General features: G+C 49.9%; 7 protein-coding genes across 7 annotated transcripts; 5 read left to right on the top strand and 2 right to left on the bottom strand.

The window, feature by feature from the left end:
• The first annotated feature begins 497 nt into the window (after positions 1 to 497).
• On the top strand, positions 498 to 3841 carry C8Q69DRAFT_157179 (putative C6 transcription factor). Its single transcript, XM_028625614.1, has 5 exons — positions 498 to 903; positions 967 to 1021; positions 1082 to 2036; positions 2086 to 2454; positions 2508 to 3841. The coding sequence occupies exons 1-5, from the start codon at positions 715 to 717 to the stop codon at positions 3658 to 3660; spliced, it is 2721 nt and encodes a 906-aa protein (XP_028487655.1). The 5' UTR covers positions 498 to 714; the 3' UTR covers positions 3661 to 3841.
• Positions 3842 to 3958: 117 nt separating this feature from the next.
• On the bottom strand, positions 3959 to 5951 carry C8Q69DRAFT_157173 (putative serine/threonine protein phosphatase). The gene is made up of 3 exons (XM_028625613.1): positions 5706 to 5951; positions 4367 to 5648; positions 3959 to 4260 (listed from the first exon to the last, which is right to left on the bottom strand). Exons 1-3 carry the CDS (start codon positions 5720 to 5722, stop codon positions 4258 to 4260), a joined length of 1302 nt encoding a protein of 433 aa, XP_028487654.1. The 5' UTR covers positions 5723 to 5951; the 3' UTR covers positions 3959 to 4257.
• Positions 5952 to 6091: 140 nt separating this feature from the next.
• C8Q69DRAFT_157170 (hypothetical protein) lies at positions 6092 to 6961 on the top strand. Its single transcript, XM_028625612.1, has 2 exons — positions 6092 to 6207; positions 6269 to 6961. Exon 2 carries the CDS (start codon positions 6347 to 6349, stop codon positions 6734 to 6736), a length of 390 nt encoding a protein of 129 aa, XP_028487653.1. The 5' UTR covers positions 6092 to 6207; positions 6269 to 6346; the 3' UTR covers positions 6737 to 6961.
• Positions 6962 to 7479: 518 nt separating this feature from the next.
• On the top strand, positions 7480 to 9537 carry C8Q69DRAFT_457469 (Dol-P-Man:Man(5)GlcNAc(2)-PP-Dol alpha-1,3-mannosyltransferase). The gene is made up of 3 exons (XM_028629903.1): positions 7480 to 7876; positions 7955 to 8478; positions 8547 to 9537. The coding sequence occupies exons 1-3, from the start codon at positions 7756 to 7758 to the stop codon at positions 9147 to 9149; spliced, it is 1248 nt and encodes a 415-aa protein (XP_028487652.1). The 5' UTR covers positions 7480 to 7755; the 3' UTR covers positions 9150 to 9537.
• Positions 9239 to 9964, bottom strand: C8Q69DRAFT_157120 (hypothetical protein). The gene is made up of 2 exons (XM_028625610.1): positions 9503 to 9964; positions 9239 to 9430 (listed from the first exon to the last, which is right to left on the bottom strand). Exons 1-2 carry the CDS (start codon positions 9811 to 9813, stop codon positions 9328 to 9330), a joined length of 414 nt encoding a protein of 137 aa, XP_028487651.1. The 5' UTR covers positions 9814 to 9964; the 3' UTR covers positions 9239 to 9327.
• Positions 9965 to 10137: 173 nt separating this feature from the next.
• Positions 10138 to 12290, top strand: C8Q69DRAFT_157128 (putative MFS efflux transporter). Its single transcript, XM_028625611.1, has one exon. It carries the CDS (start codon positions 10462 to 10464, stop codon positions 11956 to 11958), a length of 1497 nt encoding a protein of 498 aa, XP_028487650.1. The 5' UTR covers positions 10138 to 10461; the 3' UTR covers positions 11959 to 12290.
• Positions 12291 to 14674: 2384 nt separating this feature from the next.
• C8Q69DRAFT_485253 (protein kinase c) lies at positions 14675 to 18358 on the top strand (the record flags this gene model as incomplete). Its single annotated transcript, XM_028631819.1, has 8 exons — positions 14675 to 15104; positions 15181 to 15450; positions 15512 to 16093; positions 16147 to 16542; positions 16595 to 17519; positions 17572 to 17773; positions 17836 to 18241; positions 18297 to 18358. The coding sequence occupies 8 exons, from the start codon at positions 14675 to 14677 to the stop codon at positions 18356 to 18358; spliced, it is 3273 nt and encodes a 1090-aa protein (XP_028487649.1).
• Positions 18359 to 18487: the final 129 nt, after the last annotated feature.

The raw sequence follows: 18487 nt of genomic DNA, 5'->3' as shown, positions 1-18487 counted from the left end.
ATACTACGACAACGGAGAATCGATGTCAAATGTTAGCTATATAAAAATATCAAATAACCACTAGAAACATCCACCAGCTCTCAAATCGCCATCGGCGTGAACCTTAAAAAAGTTCGCAAGATGAAGAGCCAGTCCGAGATCGCGGCAATGACCTTAGTCAGCACATAACTACAGCAAGACTCATTAACTAACCATCGCGGGCACTCGACGATGGCTCAGCGAGAGATATCAAAATTGGCCGTCGTGGGTGCCTCAGCATCACTGTCAGCCAATTATTGATCCCTCATCCTTTCTGTCTACTGGGAAATCGTCCGTTCCCGGGGTAGATACTTAGCGGCACATCTAATATCGCTCCCTTCAGGCTCCACCTCCGCCATCGGTCTCCCGTACCGCGGGGTTGTTGCATGCACTGATTTTGATATCTATCAAAGCCTCAAAAGTCGCACGGTCCAGACGATTCTATTTCTATCTTGACAGGAGAGACCCCGGAAGTCTACTTCCTTCCGCACAGACGCTCGATTCTTATCACTTTGCGCCGCAGCTCGTTATCGCCGAACTTTTTTGCGCTTATTATTCCAGTCGGACGTCCGCGATCGTGTAGCTCCAGAATATTTATGGTTGTTGATGGAGAAGCCGATTGAGAATGCCACATATCGTCGATAGTCAGCTGTCAACGTCTTTGTCTTCTGAGGTTGCTATACTGTGCCTTTGAGAATGCCGGGGGACGGAGCTCGTGCGGGCAGCGGCGATGAGAGTTCAGCACCGACGTCCAGAACTCGCGCGGGATCTCGAGGTGAAAATACACAAGGGAAGAGCAAGGGGAAAGGCTCTGGAGCAAGCTCAGTCGCCAAGAGACGCTGCGTGAGCACCGCATGCATTGCATGCCGCAGGAGAAAATCCAAAGTCAGTCCGCGCTTTCCGATCTGTCCGGTTTATGGAGCTCTTTCATTATACTGACAGTACCAGTGCGACGGAAATCTGCCTAGCTGCGCGGCTTGTTCTTCAGTCTACCATACTCCATGTATGTATCTGTTGTTGCGTATGTCTAGCTAATCAGATCGGTGGAGCTAACTTGTCGCAGGCATTTACGACCCCAATTCCGATCATCGCCGCAAAGGCGTCTACAAAAAAGACATCGATAATCTGAGGACTCGAAACACAACATTGCAGACACTCGTTCAGGCCATACTCAACTACGACGAGGAGGAGGCGTTCGATCTCGTTCGGCAGATACGGTCATGCGACAACCTGGAAGATGTGGCAGAGTCAATAGTTGCGCGGGAGCAGGGCCTTCCGCTAGGGAATGATGATGCGGATTCTGCTGTAGAGGAGGATGAGATACAGACAGATCAATTCGAAGCTGAACTAGCAGGCAAAATGAGCGAGCTCATGCTCGACGGCTCGGTGAAGTTTATCGGAGGAACTTCGAATCTCATATTTCTCCCTCCGGGATCTGAGCCAGAGGAGGAATTCGACTCTGCCTTGATTGGCACTGGCCTCCAGAGTGATTTCTCTGTTACTCAATGGACGAGAGTCACCAATGACGAACAATTGATTGGCCATCTCATGACGATGTACTTCACATGGCACTACGCTTACTTTACCACGCTGTCGAAGGAGCTCTTCTATCGAGATTATGTTCGAGGCAGGCCAAGTCAATATTGCTCATCTCTACTCGTTAATGCCATATTGGCTCTCGGTTGCCATTTTAGTTCTTGGGAGGGAGCACGTGAAGATCCGAAAGATTCGGCGACAGCGGGTGACCATTTCTTTAAGGAGGCTAAGAGACTAATCTTGGAACATGATGAGCACGAGAAAGCCAAGTTATGCACAGTACAGGCTCTCGCGTTAATGTCCGTTAGAGAGGCAGGCTGTGGTCGAGAAGGCAAAGGATGGGTCTACAGTGGGATGAGCTTTCGCATGGCTTATGATCTCGGTCTGAACGTGGATCCTACCAGTCTAGGTGCCAACACTCTGAGTGAAGAGGAGATAGATGCACGACGAATAACCTTCTGGGGGTGTTTCTTATTTGATAAGTCAGTGTTCCCAAATACCTATTCAACTTGAAAACTAACTTGAAACTAGGTGCTGGTCCAATTACCTTGGTCGACAACCGCAGCTATCTCCATCGAATATCACTGTCCAAAAATTCGATGTCTTCCCGTCAGAGGATGCGGAAACTTGGTCGCCGTATACTGATGATGGTCCCATCCAAGACCATACACAAGCTGCAAGGACACGAGCTGTAGCCTTGCAGATTTCTAAACTCTGTGAAATCAGCAGCGATCTCCTAACGTTCTTTTATCATCCTCAACCCTTGGAGAGACCACCCTCCAAACAAGCGGAGTTGAAGAAACTCAGTGAAGTGCACACACGCCTCGAGGCGTGGAGAAAGAATGTCCCAAAGGAAATGGACCCTAAAGAGGGGCAACTTCCGCAGGTGCTGCTTATGCAGTAGGTGTACTTCATGTTTCTAACGGAATGTTTACTGACATCTCGTCTTGCAGCATGTTCTACCAACTCCTTTTCATTCACCTATACCGCCCTTTCCTGAAATATACCAAATCAACCTCGCCTCTTCCCCAACACGTCTCTCCGCGGAAACTATGCACTCAGGCGGCGGCCACCATTTCCAAGCTACTTCGCGTATATAAACGCAGCTACGGATTTCGTCAGATCTGTAATATCGCGGTCTATATTGCTCACTCTGCTTGTACCATACACCTTTTGAATCTACCAGAGAAGAACGCCAGGAGAGATATCATTCACGGTCTCCGGAACTTGGAGGAAATTGCAGAGAGCTGGCTCTGCGCTCGACGTACACTACGGATTCTCGACATATCTGCTACCAAGTGGCGCATCGATTTGCCTCCTGAAGCCGTCACAGTATTCGAACGAACACGTAGTAAATGGAGGTCATGGGGATCATGGGATCATGGCTCTTCTCCCGCTTCTTCAGGGGAGTCTCCAGCGATAAATACTTCTAGCCTTTCGTCGACTATGCCGAGCAGTGTTTCAACGCCCGGGAGACTACCTCAGCCTGTCCGCCATGAATTGCAAACACAACCGACTGCCTCCGCCAACTTTAGTGTACCTCAGTCCCAGCCTAATTTCTTCTCCAATACGGCCCGGCTTTGCACTGCTCGCCAGAATCATGATTCCTTCAGTGGCCGGATACAGCAGCCTCAATCCATCGCGCCTGAGCCCACTTATCTAGGACCGACGTCCCAGAGTGCTTACCCCGCCCAGACCGCCTCTCAGTCTCCGCAGGACATGTGGAATGCTACTCAGGATGTCTGCAATGTGTCCAACAGTAGCAACAGCCCAGCTCCTATCGTGAATACACCTCCAATGCCCATCTTCAACGGGGTCGATAGCCTAGTGGAAGAGAGCCAAGACTGGTGGCTCCGAGATCAGAGTGCGCTGGCACTGGGGTTGGAAAACTGGGGAGAAGGATGGGAGACCGCTGATCAGGCAACGGCGTTCAGCATGGGCTATAATCCGAATACAACAGGCCCCGCGCAGACAGCCAGGCAGGAGAACATCTCGAATGCGCCTCAGCAGATGGCAAATAACCCTGGACTTTCCATGCCAACGGTGCCTGTTGCCAATCAAAATCCTTACCGGTATATGAATAGGCCGGTTTCCCGTCATGGGTAACTCTACGAGATTCGGATTTTGTACTGTTGATTTAAAGAGAAGGATGTATTATTACTATGAAGATTTCGGGTACGGATGAGCGACTGCTTTCTGGGTATGACTTCATCGGCCTGGCTTTGATGATTATGACTTTTGGGGTGTATACAATTTATTTTCATGTCTATAGGCATTAGTCCATGTCACGAAGTCTCTCTTTGGATATCGGAACAGCATTTTATTCCCTAACCGACATACTCTCAACGGAAAGAGGTTCCAGGCGACCCGGCTTCGTTTTCCCCAGGGAAACACAAGAACCCAGAACGCTCCATTATGCCAGCCTATAATCGCTTTACATCATTTATGCACTCTCCAGAATAACATGCATGGAATCAAGCGGGAAAAGGTCGTTTCTTTTTGTCTCATTTGACTCCACTGCTGTGCTCAATCCTTTCCACTCCGTAGAAACTCTCATCAAAAGGGCGGGGTTCCTTGAAGCCTGCTTTGGGGTACTCCGCCAGTGGGATAACTTCTCTGGGCGAGAAGCTGGATATGATATCAAAAAACTAAATGCAAACAGAGAGAAAAGAATCAACGAGGTCGTTATGTGGTATCACTGTATCACTGGTGAGGTGGATAGTTAGCGGGTTGGTCGTTAAATGTAAAATGTTGTACAGGCAGCAAGGGAGAGCGTGCGTGAGAGATGAAAAATGAAGGCCAGTGAACTTACCAAGAAATAATCGGCGACGGGCTTCTTCGCGGGCATGCCTCTGGTGTCTTGAGCGGCTGCTTCGAAGACCCTGTATCTCCTCCCGGGACCGACTATTCGTTTATCCATGCCTTCCGGTCTCAATATGCCTGTACTGCGGCCGTAATCTCCGTTACTCCTCGCGATTGTACCGCCGTTGCTTGCATCTTCGCCCAGTTCTAAGATGGCGGCCACGTTTCCGCACCGATAGCAGTAATTGGGCGCTGACCAGACGGTCACGATTCCGCCGTCGAACATTTCCTTGTATCCTTCCATCACGAGCTGGTGGGCTCGAGCTATGAGCGAGAGGTCGTTCTTGTAGTTGAAATGCTTGACAATGTCACCGCCAAATAAGAATCCAGCACCGCGGGGGCTCAGGCCCCAGCCTTCGATCTCGTCCGGATCAGACCATAAGAGATCACACATAGCGCCTTCGTGAGGAACTTCTTGCTTTCTATCGATGAGGCGGATCTTGTCGACGCTGTCGACAAGAGGAGAGAGGCCTCCGTGGACGCAGAGAACGGCTCCGGTGCTGCTAGAGAAACTGCCCAGACTGCTTCCTGTCGCTCCTGTGCCCGGAGCACCAGTTCGTGCGGGCGTATCTCCAGGAGCTGCTGATATGTCTCTCGGGGGCGAGATATTTCGCGAATCATTGGATGCATCGGATGATGCTCTCTGCCGTCTTCGATAGGTTGCCATTGTGACTTCCCCTTTCGAATTCAGCACCTCGGTCTCCAGTTCTCCGTCGTCGATGGGCATGGTCGATTGTGTCGCCTCGTTTATGTTGGTTCCAGTGGGCTCCAGCTCCGAGCTGGCTCCGAGCACCAACGCTCCCAACGCTAGGTAGTCAAAGACCTCGCAACAGTATCGCCATACATTGGCGCTTCCGTACTTGCGAATACACTCATCGTAAAAGCCGTACACGGTCGTGATCTGACGCGATTCATGATTCCCACGAATAAGGGTTATACGGTCGGGATAGCGCACTTTCAGACAAAGGAGGAGGAGAAAGGATTCGAGAGAGTAAAACCCACGGTCGACGAAGTCGCCCATGAAGAGATAATTCGTGTCAGGAACGTCTCCACCGACCCTAAAGAGCTCCATCAAATCATGAAATTGGCCGTGGATGTCACCGCATATCGTAACTGGTGCATCCACTGAAACCACATTCCCTTCTTCAATTAGAAGTTCTCGCGCCTTATAGCAAAGTTCCCTCACTTGCGCCTCGGGAATTGGTCGGCAAGCGCGTAGCTGCGCGATCGCCCTTGAAGGATAATAGTCAGCTCAGGCGCGCTATCATAGACACATAGAGAGTAACTACCTGTCAAGATCGCTCATTATGTGTGTTGCAACCGGGCGCGCTGTTCAAGATGATAATATGGGGTTGGATTTGAGCAGGCGGACGTACGACCGACGCGGCAGATCCTTGTGACGCTGTCGCCTATGCAGCCCAACTGAGGATGAGAGGTGGAGGAATCCTATCTTTGTAAAAGAATCATCTTCAGTTTTCAGATCTGATACCAAGGTTGCAGGAGTTCTGATGGAACATTGCAGCCGTGACAACTGTCTGAGGTGGCGCGGTCGCGCTCGCAGCTCCGCAGGACAAGACAGCATGCGAGGGGCCCACCAATAGCGCATCAGATAGATAAGATTAGATCTCCCAGGCTTCCCAAATCCCGTGACGGGCTCTTTCCACTGCGCCGGACAAGGACCGCGCGGGCTCAAGAACATCAGACGATCGTCGGTGCCATCCATTCTCGACCAGGCCAATTGAGCACTATGTCTGCGGTTTAATTGTCGTTGGACGCCTTTCATTCGATCACGTATGCTTCCTACGCCTGAATGCCCCGTGGGAAGCCGCAATTTCTGACAGAAAATCATCAGGCCTTGCTGCGCGCTCTTTTTTCCATGATTATCCGGAACGACGCCATCTGAAGGCATTGCCTCGCTGCCACCGCAGAAATGACTCCTCACCTGCATCCGCGATCGCGGACAACATCCTCCCTCTTCGCCGCGACGCTTCTCGCTTCATTCTTCGTCGTTGGCTTGCCTCACCTCTTTCCGTGCCCGGCACCCCACCGGACACTCGCGGATTCCGAAATGATGGTCACAGCGGATGGACAACAGATTCAGAGAGTTCGGAGGAGGAGACGAAGAGAATTGGAAACTTCTCAGCTAGGCAGCACCGTCTCCAGTCAACAGTTGCCGGCCACAGACGATGAAGTCTCGACCTTCCTGCAGATGGAAGAGGAAGCAGCCAGGCTAGAGAAAGTTGGACGAGAATGCCCAGTCCCAAAGCCCGGTGGAATAGTGGGAGAGATACTCGGCTTTACATCTCGAGGAAAGGAATAACGGGGCGGTATATGTGAGGTTCTACGATTTGAGCTGGCTTCGGCTGGTGGCTGCCAACTAGAGCGGCGTTACGCCCTCATACCCATGGCGAAACGCAAAATACTCTCGTCTCTTTATACGCATATCTAACTTTCACGGTGACTGTTTTTCAATATTCACATATTTCTTTTTTCTCGAAAAATCGGCTGCTGGATAAGAGTCTACGCATTAGAGGAAGGCTAAGCGGATGGGCCTGTGTTTATATAAACGATGCACAATGTACGATTATTAGAATGGACCACGTCGCTGATAGGCATCATATCACCCGGAGTTGAGAATTCTTAATGCCACAACATCGTTCCAGTCTACTCGGCAGTACACGGGGGCACCAACCTAATACTGTTCGACAAAGACGATTGCTCAGATCAAGAAAAAGGAGAACGGAGGCAGATTGTCCAGTTTAGCAACAGCTACATCCTGGAGGTTAGCGGCTTATATATACCTAGGTAGTGACTTTGAGGGGCGAAGCAGAGTTCTGTTCGGAATATAGACAATCTGATTCTCTCTCTGATTGTATACAGTACAATGCCATTGGCGAATTCAGGTACGCTTTGGTGTATATAATACAGGCTGTTTTTGTATAGATGTGATACGCAATGATTTCCCTCCTGGCAGGGATACAATATCTAGTAACTAATTGATAGTTATCTTACATACATCTCGACAAGATCGCTTCGTCTGGAATGTTCGCGTATCCTAGCGTAGTTCCGCCCTCACACGTTCCTGAGAGCGGATCTTAAAACGCCCTTACTTTCAAGGCTTTCTCTACGGTGGGACTCTGGCTCGATCTGAGGACTATGTATTGTATTGGAGATTCTTCGGCGTGGTGATCCCCAACGCTAAACCGGAAATAAGAGAGCCACGCTAAGTAGATACGCGGAGAGCGAGTTCCGGGTGTTCCTCCGGGCTCTCGGGCCGCAGTCCGGGGACAACAAGCTTCTTGAGGCTGGAACGCCAGAGCTCCATGGACACTCGCAGCCATGGACCTCTATCGATGCGCCTGCGACATTGCCAGGAACCCGAAGCATACAAGATGGGTCGCCCCTCTGCTGCTGGTCGCGGATGCATTCCTATGCGCTCTCATCATCTGGAAAATCCCATGTGAGTACTAAGACATACCTGTCCTCTACGGTAATACAGTCGCGGCGCAATTGACTTACTGACTTCGCTTCGATACAGACACAGAAATTGACTGGACGACGTATATGCAACAAGTTTCTTTGTTCCTCTCTGGCGAACGCGACTATGCTCTGATCAAAGGCTCTACCGGACCGCTGGTGTATCCTGCTGCCCATGTCTACATATACAGCTTGCTTTACCATGTGACGGATGAAGGTCGCGACATCTTCTTTGGCCAGATCTTGTTCGCCGTGCTCTACCTGGTAACTCTAGCGATTGTCATGGCTTGCTACAGGCGCTCAGGCGCTCCGCCCTATCTTTTCCCGCTTCTAGTGCTTTCCAAAAGATTGCACAGCGTCTTCGTGTTGCGACTATTCAACGACTGTTTTGCAGCACTGGCGATGTGGAGCACAATTCTCCTCTTCCAGAAGCGGAAATGGTTGGCAGGGGTAATTGTGTGGACAAGTGGAGTGGCTGTCAAGATGACATTGTTGTTGCTTGCTCCGGCGGTTGCCGTGATTATAGCCCTTAGTGGAGGCATGGGCCGGGGCATTCGTCTGGCAATAGTTTCTATCTTGGTCCAGGTAAGGCAGCCATAGTCCAGAAACTGGCTGGTATGTTCTCTAAGGCCCTCGTACTAACAGAGAAATAGGTTCTTCTGGCAGTGCCATTCCTTCATGTGAACACTGTTTCATACTTGTCACGCGCTTTCGAACTGACTCGCCAGTTTCTTTTCCGATGGACGGTGAATTGGAGGTTCGTCGGTGAGGATATGTTCCTCTCGAAGCAATTCTCACTGGCTCTACTCATTGTACACGCCTTATTACTGGCTATCTTTGTGGCCGTACGATGGGTAAAACCATCTGGTTCAAATTTACCGGGATTTAGTCGGAATCTGCTCAACGGCACGCAGCGGACCATCATACTCACGGATTCGTTCATAGGCACGACAATGTTGGCATCTATGGTAATCGGTTTGCTTTGCGCGAGATCTCTTCATTACCAGTTCTTTGCCTATCTTTCCTGGGCGACTCCCTTCCTTCTCTGGAAATCGAGGTTCCATCCCGTCCTTATATATGGGCTATGGTTCCTACAAGAATGGGCGTGGAACGTCTACCCCAGCACAACCGCAAGCTCACTTATCGTTGTTTTATCCTTGGGCATCCAAGTATTCGGTGTCTTGGTGAACGCTAGGGATATTCTGGGTGAAAGACGCTTAGAGAACAACCAGAGCGTAAAGCAGCATCCGCAATAATAGCAATTGGCATATTATTATGCATGCTTTTAATGGTTTCAAAGATGCCGATGAACATCATTTCATGCTTGCTCATTTGAATAAGAATTCCAGAAAAGGGTACTCATAAAAGAGGAACCGCACGTCATGTACTCGCACAGTCCTCTGAACGCCATACTAAAAAGACCGTGCAGAGACATCAGGCATCCGACTCGTCTGAAGGTGGCAACTTTCCCACCGTCGATTCCTCCTCATCATCGTCTTCGGTTGGCAACAGAGATTGCTTGACAAATTCTTTTGGCCTGAAGAGAAATTAGTAACAATGGCCCCGGACTTCAGCTTATGTAGGTGTATGGGTGAATCCCACAACGCACCAGTAAGGCGCTTTCCGCCAGGCTTTTTCGTCCCCCACGACGTTGATGATTTCACCAGCGAGTTTGTTGTCTCGATCCTCGAGAGCCCTGGTGTCGACGAGGACATATGATCCACGCTTCATCCAGATGGTGGATCGGAACCGAGCCGGCAGTTCTACCAAAATAGTGGTTTTAGAGGGCAGCTCTACCAAGTAGATATTATTGCCGGTGGCCTTAATGACCCGAGCAATCGCCTGTCCTTCGGCCAAATTGTCGGGAGGAGTCAAGGTCTCCTCGGCCGTGGCGAGCACTCTCCGTTTTGGCGGTCCCATTGCGCACGATGCTGCACAGGCTGATCTCTATCAGAAATTCGGAATTCGAGTCGCAGACTGCTGCACACTTCGGAATTTATTTCTATGATTTGCTGGCAGGCGAGACAGGAACATAGTCTCTGGAGCTAGCGAATTTTTAGTTTTGTTCTGGCCGTGGCGCTTGTGTCAATCATTGTGGCGCTCAACGTCCCGCCGTCTCTTCACGTGCACCACGAACACCTTGGATGAAGAAATCGAATTTCCACGCTCTCTGCAAATCTCTTAGATGCAGCTCGTCAGAACTTCTTTCTAGACTAGAGAGCCCTAGTGGGGGAGCTTAAGTCGTCTGACCAAGCCGATAACACACCGTAAGATGCTGATTTCCAGTGACAACTCTTTCTTGGTCTCCACCGACGTTCTGGGCCATTTCTTCCATCGGAAATGCAAGTGTCCCTGGCCAGCTTTGCTTGGGATGTCGGAATCCATTTTCCAACCCTAATTTTATATGGACGAGATGTCCTGTCGCCGTGTCTTTTTGGACATTCATGGTTCATCTGTCCTTTCTCGAACCCGATAGCTCCTATGGCCTAGGGATGTCCTGTCGTTAACGACCGTTACTATTCATTAGTGTTTAATGATTTCTATTTTATCAGTTACCACCGCCAAAAAATGTCATCATACACTGGCCTAGGTGCCTTAATCGAGCTGGAGAAAACTCCCAGCATCACGAATCCAGCAGCTGTTGTCCGCAAAGACAAGCAGGGTATTGCCAGTACACCTTCCGACCATGAACTGGATCAAATGCAATGGGGAAAGCCTATGAAGGGGCCCACTGTCACTGTTCAAGGTGCTCACACGCCTCTGACTCCTAGTGAGTTGGAATCGAGTAACCCGTCTACTCCAACAGGGAAGGGAGCCGTGGACTTGGTCCAGAGCATATTTAATCCACCAAGAAACAAATGGAGGCTGTTGAGCGTATGCTTCATCAACTTCGCCAACGGGCTGAACGACAGTGCTCCTGGTGCGCTTATTCCCTATATTGAAAAAGATTACAACATCGGATATGCTATCGTGTCCCTGATTTTTGTCACCAATGCAATCGGCTTCATTATCGCGGCGCCTTTCACCCATGCGCTTGAGTCTAAGTTGGGCCGCTCGAGATGTTTCATTCTATCGCTCTCACTGCTTGCAACTGCATATGTGATCATTATATGCAAGCCGCCTTTCCCGGCGATCGTGGCAAGCTTCTTTCTCCTAGGTTTCGGGATGGCTATCAACCTTGCCCTGGGCAATGTCTTCTGCGCCAACCTTTCCAACAGCACCGCTGCGCTTGGTGGCATGCATGGAAGTTATGGTATTGGAGGTGTGATAGGACCCCTGGTCGCAACTGCCATTGCTTCACATGGTGTCCGATGGTCCTTTTACTATGTTCTCAACTTGGCGACCGCACTGTTTAATCTTGTTTTCTCGGCCTGGGCCTTTAAAGGCTATGAGAAGGAATCATCCGTGCGGCTCATAACAGCGCTTCAGAAAACGGCATCCCGCCAAGAGACGACAGAAGAAGAAGAAGGTACCAGCAAGAAGGGCCTGCTGAAGCAGGCTGTGAAAAGCAAGGTGACCCTCCTGGGCGCCTTGTTCATCTTCGCTTACCAGGGCGCCGAAGTTTCGACGTCCGGCTGGGTCGTGTCTTTTCTTATCAGCTATCGCAAGGGGGATCCCTCCAAGGTCGGATATGTCAGTGCTGGTTTTTGGGCGGGTATCACCCTTGGCCGTTTTCTGCTGTCGCACCCGGCGCAACGCATCGGAAGGAAACTTGCCGTCGTGGTGCTCGTTGCTGGCTCAGTTGCGTTTCAGTTGATGACATGGCTGATCCCCAACGTCATTGGCGAGGCCGTAACCGTTGCTATCCTGGGGTTGCTTTTGGGTCCCATCTATCCCTGTGCGACTGCTGTCTTCAGCAGTCTCCTTCCTCGCAATATCCAGATGTCCAGTTTGAGTTTCATCAGTGCGATGGGGAGCAGTGGTGGAGCAGTGGCACCTTTCTTGACCGGTCTGCTCGCTCAGCGCGCTGGGACTTTTGTCTTGCACCCCATCTGCATCGGCTTGTATGGTGTTATGGTGGTCGGTTGGGTGTGCTTGCCTCGGCTTCCCAAGAGGTCCGAGTAATGCACTTCGACTTCAGAAGCGTTGCAGTTATGCTTCTTACCAAGCAATTCTACTATGAGGAGAAAATTTATGGGAGTTGTGGCTTTGGCTCTTATAGAAGTTTCTCATTTACAAGGATGATATCAGCTGAGCTGGCCTTGTGATTCCCAGTATAGATGGGTTTATGACGGCGTTAACAGAGGTATTGAGTCTATGCGGAATGGAAAAAGAAGGACTTTATTCCTAGATTAGAAGCTTGCGACTATAGATACCATTTAGAATTTAGATAGACTTGGGAGTTTCCCTAATGATGAGTGTTTTTTTTATTTTATTTTTATTTTTCTCTCTCTTCGCAATTACACATGGTTATCACGTAGATTCCAACTAGCTCTGATAGTTTCTATATTCCATGTTCCATTTCGGGAGTACTCCTGTCACCACGACCATAATGTAGAACCAGATAATATGTGAGCACAAACTGCGGTCATTCACTTGAGGCGACGAACTTGGATTTATTTTCCCATGTTTCTGCACATGCTTCGATCAACAACTCCGTACTCACCGACCTATCGAGGACCAGGCTCGAAACTTACAACATTACACGAAATTACCTCACAAACCTCGCCTCAAATTCTATTTTCTTTTACTAGAATGACAAAAGTATTTGACAGAGAACGGTGGGTAGGACCGAATATCTTTACCGCATATCACATTCCATCTTGAAGTTCCTGCAGTTGACAATGGCTAAACGTGACCTAAATTTAGAGTAGGCGTTCTAAGTACATACATCTTCTTTGATATGCATTTTATCGGTGCATAAAGGGGTTTGCGCCATCTTCTGATGAAACGCTACCATTCTCAAATTACATTCGTGTTTGATTAAGAAAAAGGTGTCTGTCCTTGAATCATTAAAGCTGCAAAAGGAGATAACTGCCACTGTGTCACGCGAGCTTTGATCTCAAGCCACTGAGGACTATAATAATGTAAAAAAGGTACTTTCTCTTCGAAATAAAAAAAATGAGAGAAGAACGAATGTCATGTGATGTCTTACCATAGTTCAACCACGTCCCGTTTCCCTTTTTGGATCTTCTCCGAGACAATGACGCTTCGAAAAATCAACAAAAAAGACTTGCTCTTTCGCTTGTCCGATATTTCAAGCCAGGGAAATTACGTCACTTTGGACAATGGATCAGTGGTGATGTTTACATTTGACAAAGTTCACTGTCTGTTTCAGTTGGCGTAGGATTGTAAAATGTTGAGAAGGGAGGAGTCGACTCTCCCAATGTAAGTAGAGAGACGACAGTGTTGCTAGTTATAGTCATGATTTGACTATCGAGGGGTTTTCTGCGTTCATAGAAGAATTGTACATACTATATCTACTGGTAGAGTGAGAAATGAAGTTACGCCATCAAGATGAATAATAATAATTGAAGAGAATATTCTCAGTCCATTGACCCTCTTTTTTTCTTTGCCTTACTCGCGGCTGATATGTGGGATAGACTGGGTTACATCGTCAACCGCACCCTCTCGACTCCACTTTCGGTGCTAGACTAAAGAACATGATCTGAATCTAGTAGTAACCGTGTGTGGCTCTTCGCGCTCTACACACGAGGAGATTTTGAGGATGTAGACGCCATAGCTGAAGATCGTGGCGGTGCGGGCTTTTAGAGGCCGTCTTGCAATGTCCTTTTGAGGGTTTAGGGACTCCAACCTTTCCACGGTTTCTGTACTGTAGTATGCGGGTCTGAGGATCGGACTCCGGAATGTCCCGTGCGGTAGGGATAAGGCAAGCCTGCGAGTCTTTCCTCGAGTCGATGTATCTCTCTTGTTGTCCCGTAGCTAGAAAGCACCAAATGTTAGCTACTGTCCGGTATAAACAGTAGATCGGTCAGTTATAATATTCCGCTAGGCTATTAATGCAGAATCGAAGTGTCCAGAATGCGAGATTTTATGCTTTCGAAGGAGCGTAGCCCGGAAGAATGAACTAGCTGGGTAGAGGGAACGTTGCAACTCGAGGGGATTCTGTGATTCTCCAGAGACAGTGTCAAATACTTAGCTTCAATAATCAACGAGTTTTTGCTGTGCTGGGTGAACAATAATAATTGACCGTTCTGCTCGGGCTGTTGTGCAAATCCGTGCCCACTTGTCGCCACAGCGATACATATCCCCACCATCCACTTGCGGCTCTCATTCCCCTCTTTATCGCAAAACAAGAACTAGGCACAAACAGCCATCGCGAGAAGTCAACCCCTCCACCTGTCTTCTCCCCGCGTTTTCTATCAGATCGAACGCGAGATTCTCTCCCCGATCCATGAGCTAACCGCACGCTCCTTCGACCTCCGTTCCCTCCGGTACTGCCTGCCTGACGACGGACCTGCGGGCGGTAAGCAATCCAGAACTCCGGAACGTGGTCATCTGGGATGAGATCGTCGTCTTCCCAGTGACTTTGCAGTGTCTACAGTATATCGCAGGTCGGGTAGGCTATCATCTCAAGAAGCTCATCACCACAACGGACTTTGGAAGCCATCCCCCGTTCACGGCCAACTCCCACGGCCATATCGTTTCATCACTCGTGGCCGTCTTACGACCCTGCATCGAAAGAGGGGAGGCGCTTCCTTAATCGTCTTTGCCCCAGCCTCGATCCTGTCGGAACTCGAGGGGTTTCTTTCTTCTAAAACCTACACACCCTGTTTGTTTCTATCACCGTCGGCTGTTTTTCATTTGACAGTTCGCCAACATGGACGGCGACGACCTCATTGCCACGGTCTACCGCAAGATCGAGCGGGAAAAGGCCCTCATCAATGCCGCCACGAACATGCGCCAATCCACTGACAACCCCATGGTGCACCAGAGAGTGGACGCGAATATTCGCGATGGCAGGAAAAATATTGCATACCTCGAGGAGAAGATGAGGGAGCTACAGCTGCGTCGACTCGGACAGGACGGTGGGGGTTCCCCCACAGCAGAACGCCATCCTGACGGCACACCGATGCCTCCCCCGAAGGATTCGCCAACGTACCCGGGTAATGATCAAGGTGACTACGGAGATGTTGGACCAGGAGGATATAGTCAAGGCGGAACGGGCACGATGCCCTCACGAGCCCCCTTTGCCGACCCCCGCCCTTTTGCACCTATCCCGAAAGCGAGACCGAACTACAGCAAGCTTGGTATGTGTCTCTATCTTGCTTTCCTCCCTTCGATCGAGAGAGTCTGATGTACTGACAACTCTTGGTGATCCTTTAGATTTAATTAAATATGACACTCCTTATCTGGGCCCGAAGATTCAGCTTATGCTGTCACAACTTGAGTTCAAACTGAGCGTTGAGAAACAATATAAGGCCGGTATTGAGAAGATGGTCCGCTTATATCAAGATGAGGGTGACAGAAAAAGTCGTGCGGATGCCGAGGGTCGACGGATCGAGAGTAACCAAAAGATCCAACTGTTAAAGCAAGCTTTGAAGAGATACGAGGATCTTCACGTCAACATCGAGAGCGCCCCGGATGCTCCCGACGGTATGCTAATACATCCCATCTTCCTCATAGCCCCGGACACTTGCTAACTTCAGGTGCGTAGATGAGAGTTTAAATGCACCCAATATGCGCAAGCCCCTCACCGGTCACTTGTTCATGCGCATCCACGCCGTCAAGGACGTCGATCATGCAGCTAGTTCGAGATTTTCCCGTGGCCCTGAGACCTTTGTGGTTCTCAAAGTGGAAGATGCGGTTAAAGCGCGTACACGAGCCACTAGATCGGACCGGTGGTCAGAAGAGGCGTTCAATATCGATATCGACAAGGCAAATGAAATCGAATTGACCGTTTACGACAAGGCTGGAGACCGCCCAACGCCTATAGGCATGCTCTGGATTCGCATATCCGACATAGCGGAGGAGATGCGTCGTAAGAAGATAGAGACTGAACTGAACGCCTCGGGCTGGGTCTCCGCGGACAAGATGCAGCATGGAGGTGGCTCTGGACGACACGATTCCCAGCACTCACTGAATTCTCCCTCGGCTCAAATGACCGGCGCGCCGAATCCCCCTGCCCAGGGACAAGGTGCTGGAGGTGCTCCTCCCGGTGCTTCAGCACCTCCAGTAATGATCGACTCGTGGTTTGCACTGGAACCAGTTGGCAGGATCCATTTGACAATGAGTTTCGGTAAGATCTCTTTGTGTACTATTTTTATCGATCGTACTGACTCCTTTATCCAGCCAAGCAACTTAAAGACAGGCGTCCGTTTGACATTGGTCTCAACCGACAGGGTGCCGTCCGTCAGAAAAAGGAAGAGGTCCACGAAAAGCAAGGCCACAAGTTCGTCACGCAACAGTTCTACAATATCATGCGCTGCGCTCTGTGCGGAGACTTCCTCAAGTACGCTGCCGGTATGCAGTGTGCCGACTGCAAGTACACCTGTCACCGGAAATGTTACCCCAAGGTCGTCACCAAGTGTATTAGCAAGGCCAACTATGAAACCGACCCGGACGAGGAGAAGATCAATCATCGTATCCCGCATCGTTTCGAGACGTTCGCCAACATTTCTGCCAACTGGTGTTGCCATTGCGGTTATCTTCTCCCCTTCGGTCGTAAAAACGCAAAGAAATGTTCAGGTACGGAGATCAATATCTCGAAAGGATCACTCAGAGACTGACAATATAATAGAATGTGGGCTTACCTGCCACGCTCATTGCGCCCACCTGGTTCCCGATTTCTGTGGAATGTCTATGGAGGCGGCGAACCAGATTCTAGAGACACTAATCAGAACTAAGAACCATAATAAGACGGCCTCCATAAGTTCTGGATTAAGTGGCCGTACCCTACGTCCTGGTGGCCCGCCACAGGCACCCCAGGACCTCCCACCTGTGCCTCAGAAGCAAGTTGAGCCCTATGGAGCACCGCCGAGACAGGCTTCTGCTGAGGCTCTCAGCGCAGCAAGCAACTCCTACATGACGCCGCAGTCGCCCCCTGGTGCTCAACGACAACAGATGCCGCCGAGAACAACGTCCTCAAATGCTGCTGCTGCCGCAGCGGCTGTTGCAACTGGCATGCGTCCACCGTCGCAGCAAGGTGCAGGCCCTGCACAGCAGCCGGCCCATGCTCCCTATGATCCTGCGGCATATGCATTCGCTTCACAACAAGGGCCTCCACAGCAAGTTGTCCAGAAGGCACAACCGCCTTATATGATGCCGCAGCAGCAGCAGCAGCAGCAAATGGTACCCCAGTCCCCCACCAAGGACGTACAGCAGCAACCCAAAGTCAGAATTGGTCTCGATCATTTCAATTTCCTTGCTGTTCTTGGAAAGGGTAACTTTGGAAAGGTCATGCTAGCGGAGACCAAGTCCACCAGGAAGCTCTATGCTATTAAGGTCCTGAAGAAGGAGTTTATCATCGAAAATGACGAGGTTGAGAGCACAAAGTCTGAGAAGCGTGTCTTCTTGATCGCCAACAAGGAGCGGCATCCCTTCCTTCTCAATCTGCATGCTTGTTTCCAGACCGAGACCCGTATATATTTCGTCATGGAGTATATCAGCGGTGGTGACTTGATGCTTCATATCCAGCGTGGCCAATTTGGCTTGAAACGGGCACAGTAAGTACTCCCATAGTTGCTTGAAGTAATTTGACTAACTAGGAATGTCCAGGTTCTATGCTGCGGAGGTTTGCTTGGCGCTGAAGTACTTCCACGAGAATGGCGTCATCTATCGTGATTTGAAATTGGACAACATTCTTCTTACACTAGATGGTCATATCAAGATTGCAGACTACGGTCTCTGCAAGGAGGAGATGTGGTATGGTTGCACTACCAGCACTTTTTGCGGTACTCCCGAGTTCATGGCCCCTGAGGTGAGTTCCCGACCTGTCAACGAAATCAATGTCAAGCATTCGTTATTAACTGACCATAACAGATTCTCCTCGACAAGAAGTATGGCCGCGCAGTTGACTGGTGGGCATTCGGTGTTTTGATCTACCAGATGCTCCTTCAACAGTCTCCGTTCCGTGGCGAGGATGAAGATGAAATTTATGATGCTATCCTTGCTGATGAGCCGCTTTATCCCATCCACATGCCTCGCGATTCTGTCTCAATCCTCCAGAAGCTTTTGACCCGTGAGCCGGAGTTGAGACTGGGCTCCGGACCGACGGATGCCCAGGAAATCATGTCGCATGCTTTCTTCAGAAATATTAACTGGGAGGATGTCTATCACAAGCGCGTCCCTCCCCCATTCATGCCGACAATTAGCAACCCAACAGATACAAGCAACTTCGATCAGGAGTTCACCAGTGTTACCCCGGTCCTGACTCCTGTCCAATCTGGTAAGTCCTGCGTTGTCCGAATCCACTGGCTCATTGCTAACGTTGATTCCTATAGTTCTCTCTCAAGCCATGCAGGAGGAATTCCGAGGCTTCTCTTATACCGCGGACTTTGTTTGATCGATTGCAATCTAGTCGATATTTGATCGGTGTCAGTTTGTGTCTGGGTCGAACCTGAATCTGCTCCGTTCCAACAATACTGTCGTGTGTTGATCGTGTTGCCCAGTTGCAGCTTTTTTTTGCCTATGC

Source organism: Paecilomyces variotii (assembly GCF_004022145.1).
Source record: "Paecilomyces variotii strain CBS 101075 chromosome Unknown C8Q69scaffold_2, whole genome shotgun sequence".
NCBI classification, from domain to species: Eukaryota; Fungi; Ascomycota; class Eurotiomycetes; order Eurotiales; family Thermoascaceae; genus Paecilomyces; species Paecilomyces variotii.
Note: the sequence above shows the minus strand (reverse complement) of the source record. Positions and strands in the feature narration are given on the sequence as shown.